Source organism: Gobius niger (genome assembly GCF_951799975.1).
Source record: "Gobius niger genome assembly, chromosome: 18".
NCBI lineage: Eukaryota > Metazoa > Chordata > Actinopteri > Gobiiformes > Gobiidae > Gobius > Gobius niger.
In genome coordinates, this window is record NC_136869.1 from 4,183,236 (window position 1) to 4,197,119 (window position 13,884).

At 43.0% G+C, this 13,884-nt stretch overlaps 1 protein-coding gene across 2 annotated transcripts in view; it reads right to left on the reverse strand.

Annotated features, from left to right (window-relative positions):
• LOC306977683 (cadherin-6-like) overlaps positions 1 to 13,884 on the reverse strand; it is a 191,573-nt gene that overhangs the window by 56,516 nt on the left and 121,173 nt on the right. The window contains exon 3 of one of the 2 annotated variants that reach the window (XM_079576096.1): positions 9,933 to 10,227. In XM_079576096.1, coding sequence (XP_079432222.1) covers positions 9,933 to 10,227 — 295 coding nt within the window. Of the gene's footprint in view, positions 1 to 9,366; positions 9,402 to 9,932; positions 10,228 to 13,884 lie in introns of those variants that run through there. The other variant, XM_079576097.1, reaches the window with a different exon arrangement.

Sequence of the window (13,884 nt, forward strand, 5' to 3'; positions counted from 1 at the left end):
AGTTTCCGCCTTAAATTTAAAGCCAACATTGCCCATATTTCTAGTGACAGAGACAGGTTCAGAGGAGATTGTGGACATCTTGTTTAGTTATTCGAATAAGAACTGGATTATTGGATGCAAGTCTGGAACATTCAGGTGCTAAAGTGGAGCTCTTGTTTCGACGTACTGTGTGAAGTGTAACGCTTGACCGTCTATAATCTATTTCCAGCACTTTTTACTGAACCGGCGCCCGCTGCTTCCTGTCAAACTGTAAATCTAAATAAAGCGTTCTCCAAAACTGCTTACAGCTCCGTCCTGATTGTGAGCGATCGTTCGTGTCCTTGTGCATTACCCAAAACCGGCCTCCATCCCGGGCTACTTATACGCCATTGATTTCTGTGGCTAATCGATGCCGGCTAATGTATTTTGCTAAGTATATCTGTGTTAGCATACTCGCGGCACCACGCTAAAGCCTCTCTCTCTCTCTCCCCCCTTCTCCCGGCGAATCCTCCAGAATCCTTTTAGTGTCTGAGAGAGGCCAAATATCTGGTCGCCCAAACCGCAGAGGCGATCCGTTTTCACCCGGAGAAACAAGCTCGGCGCTATTTCCGTGCGTGAAGAGCAGATGTTAGCCGGAGCTAGCTCCCAAATGGCGCCTCGCGGGGCCAAGCGTTGCCTCATTGCACTTAGGACAGGATTAATTGAGTAGAAATATTTAATGGCAAAGGGGCTATAAATATAAACGTGCGATACAACGGGAGGAAACCTTTCGCCGATTTCACGTCGAGTGTGAAATGTCTAAAGGCCGCGACGTAATGGGGTGTAATTAAAGAGCGGTGGATTTATTATTTTCATTTTGACATTGTCTGTTCAGCTCAGGTTTTTTTTTATGCCAATGATCTGAAAACTAAAAACATAGTCTACTACAAACACTAAATACTAGACATAGAGCCAGGTTTAAATGTATGGTTTTATTTTGTTAACATATTAGCTACAAAGATTTTGTTCAGAGGGGATTTTTGATATCGCATTTTGTCTTTGAATTTGAAAAGATTTCATTTATTCACAGTTCCTCATTTTTAGAGAGGTTAAAACTCAATCAAAACAATCCTTATGGTGAAGAAATAAGTACAATTCAACCTGGGTAAACTCAAACAGACAAAAGCAGCGATTGGAATAATTTATTGGCATATATATTTTTGGCGATCAGACCCCGGCAGTAGATATTGACATATGGATTCAAGCTAGTTTGTACAAAGAAATGTATCCTCTGCTTTTAACCCATCCCTCGACACCACTGGACGACCTGTAAGGAGCAGTGGGCAGCGGCAGTGCTGCACCCAGGGACCCATCTCCAGATGTGCAGCCAGGCTGGTGGTGAGAAACACCTGGCTGGAGGATTCACAGCTAGACGGTTCGATTCCCACCTGGACGGGGCCTTTCTGTGTAGAGTTTGCATGTTCTCTCTGTATCTGCGTAGGTTTCCTCCAAGTACTCTGGTTTCCCCTACCACTAAAAACATGTACAATAGGCCAGGATGAATGATGTGTGTGAGTGAATGTATGGCGGTGGTCAGAGTCTCCCCCAGGGGAAACTGAAACTACAAACGTAGTTTACCACCACCGAGTATGGAGTGAATGGAGTACAATTGTCTCATGTGAAGCCCTTTGTGACTGGGTCTGCCAACGGCGCTATATAAATAAAGATCTTCTTCTTCTACATGTTTTTAGTTGTAGGAGAAACCAGACTCCACACAGAAAGGCCCTGTCTACCACACCCGAGACCTTCTAGCTGTGAAGCACGAGTGCTAACCACTGTGCTACTGTGCTGGATGTCTCCCCCAGAGCCTGGATGCTATTTTTTTTTTCCTAGGATGGGAAAGGGCTTTTTCCATTCATTTGAGTGTTTTAAAGGTTAGGGTTAGGTTTTCGGTCTACAGGTAGTTTGGATCAGTTTAAACTCGGGTTGTTCTGAAATGTGGCCTTTCCCATCCTAGGGGAAAAAAATGTCGCCGCCTGGACATTGGTGGTGGCTGTGCAGCTCTCTCAGTGGCAGACTGAGACACCATCAGTGCAGGACGGAGCGCTACCGCAAAGCCTTCATCCCCACTGCTGTCAGACTGTACAATAAGACTGTGAAGTAACGCTGACTGTAACAAGTGAATTTCTCCTTTGTGAGATTAATAAAGGTTTATCTTATCTTATCTTAAAGGAGGATGTAGCAGGGTGAAGGCGAGGACAGAAGAGGCAATGAAGGGGTGGAGGTGGGTCGCAGCACAGTTAGGAAGCGGACGAGCCATAAACGCTGAAGGCTTAAACGCAGAACCGAGAGCGATGATTGGCTCTGACGAAGGTGTGGCTCTGCTCTGATAGGCTGAGGTGTGACCCTCACAGAGGTGATCATTGGCTGAAGGTCGGAGATGCTGAAATTAGTCTTCCAGGTTGAATTCACTTTTTTGCAGTTTTAGAAAATTAAGTTAAAATTTCTCATTTAAATCTATGGAGAAATGTTCAATCAGTGCAATAACTGAACAACTTATTATGAAGATTAGGCAATTTATTTGTTTAGTCGTGAATGTTAAGAGTCTGACTGTATTTGAGAGGTGTGTTATTTTTTTTTTATTGCTTAAAAGCTTGCACTACATGTTTTCCTCATTGTCATATCAGTAATGTTCAGCAAAAGTTTCAAATTCATATCTCGACATTTAATTTAGTTTCCCTGTTCACCTGCAGCGTCTCGCCTTAAGGCTCTTTGCAAATAAGCTCGTCCATGACCTCATCTTAAATCAGCGCTGGGTGACAAATGCTGCCGATATCCTTAAATTCTAAGCCCCAAACCCACTGAGAGCGAGCGCAGCTGTCTGATTCGGTGGGATTGGGTGTGAGTTTGGTTTAAAGTGACAGTGAGGAGGATCTCGGAGTCAGTGAAGCCTGTGCCACTAATGCCCTTAACTGGAGACAGACTGGCTTTCAGTGACACCGCGGCTTTAAGAAATATCACCCGAGCGCGTCTGTCTGCGACCACTTAGGCTCAAATAAGCACCTTTCGGACACAAAGACGGGGCTCGTGGACAGGGCTGACCAAAAACAGTTCATTTAGATTCTCACCGAGCTGAACGAAGTCGAGTGCTGAAGGAAAATACCACAAATAAATAAATGACCCAGTCTTCACTATAACTATACTATTGCACTGATACTATTGCACTGATAAATTCAAAGGCCATTTTCTCAAATGCTTTTGTCTCACATAACGGACACATACAGGTACATCTCAGAAAATTAGAATATTATGTAAAAGCACATTTTCTCTGAAACACAAGTATTTGTACTTTAAAGGGACTATACAGAGTTTAAAAATGTTAAAACTAAGTATTTTCCTAGGGAACACTTACATTACGGGCCGGTAAGTCCTTGGTACTTACAGTGCTATTTGCACTGGTAATTCTAGGTACTTATTGTGGTACGTAAAGGATACTATAGTAAGAATTACAAGTTATGTACTTCTAGATACAGGGGTAACTCTTAGTAATGAAGGTTGTACTTCTTGTTTTCCCTAATGCTGTTTTATGTTGTTTTATAGTCACACAATCCTAGAAAGTATGTCTGTATGTAGAAGTACCACATTTACTACCTATGAATTGGTGCTGTAGTATTCTTGAATTACCAATAAGTACCATAGATGTATCACTGAAACTACTAGAAACTATCATTTAAAGTCTCAAAGTACATAGAAGTATGACCTTCATTACTAAGAGTTACCACTGTATCTCTTAGTAATGAGAGACACAGTGGTAACTCTGTGTCTCCCTAACCCTAATTACTAGTAATTATGACTTTTAGTACCACAATAATAACCTAGAATTATCACTGTAAATACTAGTACTTACCACTGTAATTACCACTGTAAGTACCACTGCAAGTACCACAATAAGTACCAAGAAGAACCACTGTAGTTACACTGTAAGTACCACTGTCATTACTAGTATTTACCACTATAAGTACTACGGACTTACCGGCCCGTGTAAAGTGCTACCTTTTCCTACCTTAACTGATAGCAGAGAAGGGGCGGGCACTATTCAGGCGGCGCCCACGCGAAGTTCGGGAAAAAGGTCAATAAGCAATGAGAACATTTTCCATTTGCCCTTGTCATTTGGTAAAATTGTGCAATTATAACATTTTCCATTAGAGTAAATGGGGAGTTCTGGTCATCGCTACGGCAACGCCATGAAAAATATGACAAGGCTGTCATTGACTTTTTTGATTGGAACGACCAAATTGAATTTTCTGCCAAATTTTGTACATTTCCGCCAAACTACGTTTTTTACTCCCCATAGAAATGTTACTATTACAGCACTTTTCTATTACATATAAGAGCAAATGGAAACATTATGAACTGATTGATTCAAAAATGTATAGTTTGGATTCTCTCCACAAAGGTCCGGTGAAATGACATAGAGAACCGGACGATGAGTGAGTTTAGGAGTCAAATAATTATTTCCAATTTTGTCCGACACATTTAAGGGGAGACACTACAGTCAAAACTCATTTTTTTCAGTTTTCAGGTTTTGGGCCAAATTGGTCTCTGAACATACAAGCTTTCACCCAAAAACAGAAAATATGACTAATCTTCACAATAACATGTTTAAATATTGCGTTGATTCAATGTTCCCCCATAGACTTATATGGGACAATGCAATTTCAAGGGTCTTTCTCTCAAAACACATTTTTCTGTCATTGTGGCGACACTATGTCCACGTCAGTCGGACCTAAAGACTTCACATTTTCCAGCCTTGGACTGAACAATATTTGGAAGATTTTTTTAGAGGGATTTTTTATTATTTAATCCCTAGCCCCATTTATTGAGTTTTGAATGTCAAAAAATAAGGTGAAAATTATTTTTTTTACAAAATTTTCCACAAAAAATCCCCTCTGAAAAAGTCTTGGTAACTCATTTATCAATAAAATGAAACCACAAATTTGAATGTAGCTCTGTCCATTATTCAGATTTCGTCGCCGAAAAGACGGGAAATTTGGGGCATTTTTAGGCATAAAACACCTTGTTCTTCTATGAAAAGATAAAATGACAGAACACTTGCAATGTATTTTTTTCTCACATTTATGCCAGTGATCGACAGCAACAGCTTCAAATTGATATCTGTAAATATACATTTTTTCCCTATTCACCTGCAGTGTCTCGCCTTAACCAGTTAATTCCCGCAATAAGATTTTTATTTTTTAGGTCATAATTGTGTAGAATGAAACTGGTAAAAAGCACCAACTGGCGATGTGTGCTTTTCAATAAGAAGCCCGAGGGCCCCTGTGCTTTCTCATAATTCTAGAAAAATACACAGGGTCATTCATGTGGGTCATCTGTAGTATTATTTACTAATGTCAGGCTCATTTTGGACTCAAGTCATGAAAGAAAGCCAAGAAAGCTGGACGTCCTCCCTCTGAAACTTCACATTAAGAGTCACTTTGTCACATTATAAAAGTACAAATGATCTTCAGTCGTCTGTACTTTGATTACTGTGTGGTATTATACTCAGGTTGCTGTTTTTCTTTCTTCGGCGCTCGACCGAACGACATCAGGACATGCTCATCGGTTGCCATGGCGCCCTGCTGCCCTCAGATAAGTGCCCTCTCCTTTCTCCCTCTCTCTCCTCTCTCCTCTCCCTCTCTCTCTCTGAGGGTGTCCGTTGAACCGAGTGACATCTGTGTCACATGGTCGGCCCAGAGAGGACGCCCGGTCGCTTCACTGCAGTGGACACTCCGCCGGTATTTCTACATTTCAAACTCAAAGTGGCAGAAGCTCATCTTTAGACCATATTGTGACAAAAAAAAGCTCCACTTTTCTCCCTGAAAGTTACCATGTTTGTGAATGCATTAGGAAAGTCAGTTATGAGCTGGACCAAAGCCAACAGTTTAAAGCAGGGGTAGGCAACGTCAGGGCCAAATCCGGCCCTCCAGCACAGAACCTCTGGCCCCAAGATGAATTTGCTCACGTACCTTCCAAAGTCGGGGAAGTGGGGGACGATGAGCCGCTTTTTGCTTTGGTGGTTATTGTGTAAAAAACAGTATAATATAAATACAAAATGTTAGTGTTTACATGTGATTTTTAACCTCTTAACCCCAACATGAACTGAGCACATTTTCCCCTGTTTGGCTTTACCCAAATCTAAAATCTTCTTGAAAAGAAAGCATTAAAATGGCATCGAAACACAACAACAAAGTGACGAAAAAGCAACATAAACACAACAAAAGAGCGACTAAAACAGGCCAGAAAAGTAACAATAATACAACAAAAGAGTGACTAAAACAGGCCCAGAAAAGTAACAATAATACAACAAAAGAGTGACTAAAACAGGCCAGAAAAGTAACAATAATACAACAAAAGAGTGACTAAAACAGGCCAGAAAAGTAACAATAATACAACAAAAGAGTGACTAAAACAGGCCAGAAAAGAAACAATAATACAACAAAAGAGCGACTAAAACAGGCCAGAATAGTAACAATAACACAACAAAAGAGTGACTAAACCAGGCCAGAAAAGTAACAATAATACAACAAAAGAGCGACTAAAACAGGCCAGAATAGTAACAATAATACAACAAAAGAGTGACTAAAACAGGCCAGAAAAGAAACAATAATACAACAAAAGAGTGACTAAAACAGGCCAGAAAAGTAACAATAATACAACAAAAGAGCGACTAAAACAGGCCAGAAAAGTAACAATAATACAACAAAAGAGTGACTAAAACAGGCCAGAAAAGTAACAATAATACAACATAAAAGTGACTAAAGAGCGATAAAAAACTGACGAGAAAACAGGGCAAAAATGCTTTTAAAAACCCACCAAAAAAACCTTCAAAAACGCTTCAAAAATTTGACAAAAGAGCAGCGACAACGCAACAAAAAGTTACAATTAGATTTGTAGGCCTTAGCTTTCAAATGAGGCACTACACTGTTGATTTGCAGCTTTTAGATTTGGGTCAAGCCGAACTAGAAGTAAAAAAACTAAATAAAATCCAGGCAAAACATCCCATATAATATAAAACATTGGTATTTGCAGAAAACTGTTCTTTACTTTGGGCTTCAGAGGTTCGGCCCTCGGTGATTTGGTGATGATGAAAATCGGCCCTCCACCACACAAACTTACCTACCCCTGGTTTAAATATTACTCAGTCTTTCTGCTTTCATAGTTTGTAAGTAAAACCAAACAGGGCACAGAGCTTTGACCCCTACATGCATTTCTGTAAAAGCTCCGACTGCAGACAAAATGCATTAGTGCAAACATTAACAGCGGCCTTGGTTTTAACTTGTTGCTTTGACGAAAATCAAACCCCTTCATACGCAGATTCAAAAGTGTTGTAGATCACAGGCCGTGTCTGTCAGCGCCGCCTCACGTCAAAGTCGCGATGAGTGGAGTTATTATTACCGCTGATAAAAGCCGCATCGATCTGGAGTCGCTTGAGTATTCATTGTTTAGTTTAATCTGTGATCCGGCCCCGCCCCCCTCCAGACGGGACAGCGCGGCCCAGTGAGGGCAGGCTGAGATCTAGGGGAAAGTGATCCGCCGGTCCGGGGCAGAAAGGATTAACTCAAATAAAGCAGATTCGTGACCTGGTTTTACACGCTGAGCCGAGTAATTAAAGCTCACGGATACAGCTGCGCTTTTGGACGCTGACATGTGAAGCTTGTGGCGGAAGCGACGTGAATAAACGCACGGAGTGTTTTTAGAAAGTGGCAGTAATCGACTTTTTAGACGTTTTCACCAGGTTCCAAAGTAGTTTTCTCATTAAAAACAGACCTGGAGTTGTGTTTTGAGCGATGGGCGAGGAACGTGCTTCTCTATGGTCCTTGTGGAGCTGACATGGCTGTAATACCGCCCCCTGGTGGCCAAGGGCGACTCCAAGAGACACTCGGGTGAATTGATTCTAATGAGACTTCAGACCTCCCGAGGAACGGCTTCAAAGCCTGGCTCCAAAGGGTTTTTCTTTTTCTAAAACATGCTATGACCCATGTGACCACACTGGTTTTTGTTTATCCGGCTGAACTAGAGGAAGCACTTTCTCTACACTGACTGGCTCCAGAGCCTGTCAATCAAGCTGTGGAGCTCTGTGGAGGCTCCGCCCCATGAGTGCAGGGCTTCCCGCCTTTTTGCCCTTTTAAGGAACAGGCTGCGTAGGAGGAGTCTGAGCGAGTCACACAGGGACCTTTTCTATGAATGGGGCTAAATAGGTATTAATCTATCTCTAATTATTACATCTATGGTTTTGAGCCACTAGTGCTTTAGTCCGGACTCCAAAGCCTTTTCAGTCTCTCAATAAACTCAATTTCTAAGGCTGAATAAAACATTATCTCAACAATTTGAATAACATTGAAATATAATGGCAAAATTATTGATTCATTGATCAGCTCTGGTATGTAAAGAGACAACCTGTGCTCATGTTTTAACATTTTCAAGAGCAATCACTGCATATGGACCCTGGACATAATGTGGAAAGTTATAAAAGAAACGTTTCCAGACCTTGAGCTGATTTAGTTGGGGACCCCTGCACTAGCGCATAGAAATAAAAACAAGTGTTCGGTCACAACATATGCGGAGAGTTAGCGAGTAGGCTAGTCCGGGAGGCTTTTCAGAGTCTGATCCAGATGCTTCCAGCTGTTTTAAACCCATCGGCCACATTCAGGTGAGATCAAAGCCAATTAGAAATTATTAATAAATGCATAGACCATTTGAGATGTTTCTTTAGATACAAATTAGCGTCTAAAAGTGTCCTCTGAGCTAATTGCTAAATATAATCAGCTAAGTTTCTGCTTTTCTGTGACATGTTAATGATAAAGAAGCCACAGAAATGAGTTCAAAGCCTTGAAAAGGACAAAAAGTACTTGAGTATTGAGTACTTGAGTATTGCACCAGGCTTCACTATTCATTTGTATGGGGATAGAACGCTCAAAAGGCATTACTCGCGCATCTTTGAGTCATCTTTAGATCTTCCCCAGTGTCTGTTCTTAGCATAACGGCGGCAGCTCCAGAAAAACTCATCCTGAGGTCTGATGTATCCAGGCTTTGGTTTAGCTTTAGCTTTAGCATCTCTTTGCTAAGCGTAATCCACTCATCACGAAGAGAAAACGCTCGCCATCGCTTTTTGAAACAGCTGCACAGCGAAGGGGAGCGGGTGGAGACGGGTGGGAGGGGCTTATTCGGAGATCGCTGGTAGTTTCTGGATTTTGTTTTAGCTGTTTTAGATCATTTTCTCAGCTGAGAGTGAGATGATAGATGTGTTTGAGATTATGACCAAAGCCCTAGAAGCAATAGAAGTATATAGCACCGTAGTATAGTAGGAGTAGTAGCAGTAGCAGTAGTAGTAGTGGCAGCAGTACTCACCGATCTCGCTCATCTCGGGCACGCGTGCGTAGTAGGGGTTCAGTAGTATAGTAGGAGTAGTAGTAGTAGTAGTAGTAGTAGCAGCAGCAGTACTCACCGATCTCGCTCATCTCGGGCACGCGTGCGTAGTAGGGGTTCAGTAGTATAGTAGTAGTAGTAGTAGTAGGAGTAGTAGTAGTAGTAGCAGTAGTAGTAGTAGCGGCAGTACTCACCGATCTCGCTCATCTCGGGCACGCGTGCGTAGTAGGGGTTCAGTAGTATAGTAGGAGTAGTAGTAGTAGGAGTAGTAGTAGTAGGAGTAGTAGTAGTAGCAGTAGTAGTATTGGCAGCAGTACTCACCGATCTCGCTCATCTCGGGCACGCGTGCGTAGTAGGGGTTCAGTAGTATAGTAGGAGTAGTAGTAGTAGCAGTAGTAGTAGTAGCAGCGGCAGTACTCACCGATCTCGCTCATCTCGGGCACGCGTGCGTAGTAGGGGTTCAGTAGTATAGTAGGAGTAGTAGTAGGAGTAGTAGTAGTAGTAGTAGTAGCAGTAGTAGCAGTAGTAGTAGTGGCAGCAGCACTCACCGATCTCGCTCATCTCGGGCACGCGTGCGTAGTAGGGGTTCTTGGTGAAGCGCGGCTCGTTGTCGTTGATGTCGTGGATCTTGATGATGAACTCCGACTCCCCCTCCAGGGCGATGTTGGTTTGGCGGTTGACGGCTTTGGCGTGCAGGACGTAGTAGGCCTTCTCCTCGCGGTCCAGGCGCTTCGTGGCGTGGATGTCCCCGGACTTTTCGTCGATCTTGAACAGCGAGCCGGCGCCCTCGCCCGTGAGGACGTACCGCACGCTGCCGTCGCCCCGGTCTCCGTCCGAGTGCAGCTGAAAGAGGGAGGAAAACCACGGGAAGGTCAGCTCCAGTTCAACATCAGGGTTTAGTCTCGACCACGCAGCATTTTCAACCCCTCAATAAACAAACCATCCATTTCATTATGTCACAAAGTAAAACAACACTTCTACAAATGTAAGTGTTGTATGTTATAAATGACCCAACAGGACGTTTGGGAGAGTCTTTCTTGGGTAGTCTTGAAGAAATTCCCAGTATTTTAGCATTACTGGTGAACTTCAATAGGCATTCAGTCATAGATTCGGTTGGGAACCCCCGTATTACAGGATGATGTGGAAACAAGGTTGAATGGGCAAAACAAAACACAGTAAAAATGACTTAAAAATACACATTTCTAAATATTATTAGAAATGGGTGCAGATTTTGAGCAGGTTTGGACTATTTTATTGCTAATGGACCTAGAATGTCATGTCAAGCTCTTATTGTAAGCGAATTAATTCTTGCTCCATTGGCTCTAATTTCCAGACAGTCCCCACCTACTCAAAATCAGCATTCATTTTCTTAATTCAAGCACATTTCTAAAGCCAAGGTCGCAACCGGACGTACAGTGTTTATTTCTTGTTAGTGGAGAACGTAGCTGTGGTGTTCACATCAACGCGCACCCAACGTACCACCTTTAATTCAAAGGTGCGTCACACGGAGGCTGCTCGGACGTGCAGCTGTCGCTTCATCCGTACACCCAACGCACGGAAGTTGTAAGACTAACCTACGTACTGACCGCGGGTTCCAGGCAGGCTTTGTATGAAGTTTGCAAGAACTACACAAGATGTGTACGTTGTATACCAACAATGTGCATTCGTCGCAGAGATTACCCGGCAATTTGGAGGAGTATATACTTCATATACTCTATATACTTCATCCTTGGTTACAGAGAAGGCGCATGTTTGGACAGTACGACACACTTTTCTGGGAGTTGGAGAGAGAAAGTCACAGTGACGACATGTCATACAGTCACATGGATCCAAACACGTTTAGTGAAACTGTTACGTGTCACACCTTTCTCTCTGACACCTGTTCTCTCCGCACCTTCCCTCTAACCCTCGGCACATTGACATACAAATGGCCACAGGCACCTGTGAAGCTTTATGCATCATATTTCCGTGCGATTGATGCGCTTTCGCCGAACAGGCAATTCACGAACGACTTGCGACATGTGTGGAGGAATCTATGAGGACGTACGAGATTTCTGAACGTGCTTTGGCTGCACTAATGGTGCACGACACATGTTTGTTTGACATGACAAAGAACCTCTGGTTTGATTATAAGCAGGTCACACGTGTGCTCTCCGTGTGCTTTCTCATGTTTTTGCACATAGACCGGCCGTAGGAGCCGGTACGACCAGATGTGACCTCGGCTTAAGATAAGATGCCATTTGAATCTTTTGAATTTGAATATTTCATTCAGCTTTGAACCCCAAAATACAAAGTAAAGATCTTTGTTTCATGTTTCACTGACAGTGACTGCAGCTGGAAGCAGAAGGAAGGGAAAGAGTTCAGCTTCTTTGCAGCCTGATTGGAAGAAGATGGTTTATTTTATTTTCCAAACCACTTTCCAGGAGCGCAGTCTGCGTATACAAAAGCGAAATTTGTCAGACGTCCTGATCTATTTCAATTGACAGGTGATCAGCAGAAAGTGCAAGGGAGACACTCTTCAGAGCCGCGGAGCTACGCCCGGACCTGTCAGAATGATGATTTCAAACACGTCTCTCTCTCTCTTTGGGCCTGAGCCGAGGCGTCGAGGCTTTGATTCTGTGTTTGGTGATAAACGCGCTCACATCAGCCGCAGAAAACTGTCATCTTCACCTCCCACTCCGAGAAAGATGGAGGCAAACAGAGTGCAAGATGTAGAGGGTTTATACAGACTTATGGCACAGCCAGTTCGCAAACAGCTTACACAGACTAGATTGAAAAAAAAAAACAAGGTGGAAAAGCAAAATCGTTCAAGCAACAGGAAGTTTCTGTACCCTTTTCAATGATTTCTATTTCATGCAGTTTGAGAGTTTACATTCTTATGCTACTCTTTTCAATTGATCATCATAAAAAGTTTTGAAGTTGGTGTTTTGATCATGTTTTTGCAGAGTGGATTTTGCCCTTTGCCCCACACTGGTGCCGCAGCGGGACCATCCATATCCGGGAGCTGGACAGTGTTTCACTCACAGTGGGAGAAATCGTTTGTTACAAACGAACAGGTTCCATTTCAGCGGAGACCTCGTGGAGACTCTTCATGTCGGACACCAAGGAGTTCTTTGAGATCTCTTTGGTGTCCGACAGGTCTCGGAGACATTGCAGGGACGTCACAGAAACGTCTCACAGGTTTAGGACAACAAATAGTGTTCGCAACGTTGCCACAGGTGCTTGAGACCACATGGACCTCTCGGAGACCATTCGGAGGCTCCGTTGAAATCGAACCTGTTTGTTTTCACCATGAGTAACCTGGAGACTCGCCTTATCTCCAGAGGACGTCTCAGAGACATCACTGTGACTATCAGGAACTCAAGTCTCCAACTAGTCTCCAGACTGGTGAAATAGACCCTTTTTATGCACACAATCAATCCGGTTGTGTCTCCACAACTCTCTCCGGTGAGATAAACCCTTTAAAGTGATAGTTTGTAAGTTTGCAAAATGAGAAAAGTGAAATGTGAACGTAAATAATCTAATTCCTCCCCTCTTTAACCAGAAATCCCTTCTTAGTTTCCAAAATGAGGAGAACGGGAACACAATTTTCAAAAGTAAACGATCAAGCTCCTCCAAGTCCCTCCTGATTGGACCTGACAGGCTGGTTCACAGGAAAAGCTCGTCTCATTGGTCAACGCAGGAGGATACTAGACTCTGATTAGTTGGCGAGATCCAGGAAGGAGGGACTTTACAATAATATATATATATATATTATATTTACTTTACGTCAAAATGCAAGACCAGGTGATTGATTTTTCACATTTTAGAACATTTTAAATACAGACTGTTACTTAAATAAGATTCATGTGATGTTAACGCAGAGAAGAGGAAGCAGCAAGAGCTTATTGTTCTATAACCTATTGTACAAATTGTGAATGCACCCGATGCACCCGGAGGAAACCTACTCAGACATGGGGAGAACAATGCAAACTCCACACAGAAGGGCCCCACCAGGCCGGGGATCGAACCCGTGACTGTGAGTCATGAGCGCTAACCACTGCGCCTCCGTGCAGCTGTTTGAAATGCACCTAAAGCATAACGATGATGAGTGATAATAAATAATAAAAATGTGATTACTCAAACTTGCTTTGAATGAAGAGAAAGACAGGCTTTGATGAGAGAACAACGTTATATCACGATGTCACAGCGTTGATGGAGGCACATGTCTCTGCCGTGTGACGCCTGAGCGGCTGGTGGGAGGCTGGAGCCGGACTCAGTGAAGCTAAACAGGTCACAGAGTCACCTCCCCTAAAGAACAGGCAGTGGTGGACGGACAGTGGACGGACAGTGGACACAGCGGTCACTACAGGAGGACGGCGGAGGCTCGGACATGTCACCGACTCACCTGCATGGATTTAAACCACGATACAAAGTTCTCAAATCACAGACGAGACGTTGTTTCTATAATTATTCAGCTCACTATTGTAAGAACACGTATGATACAAAACACTTTATTAA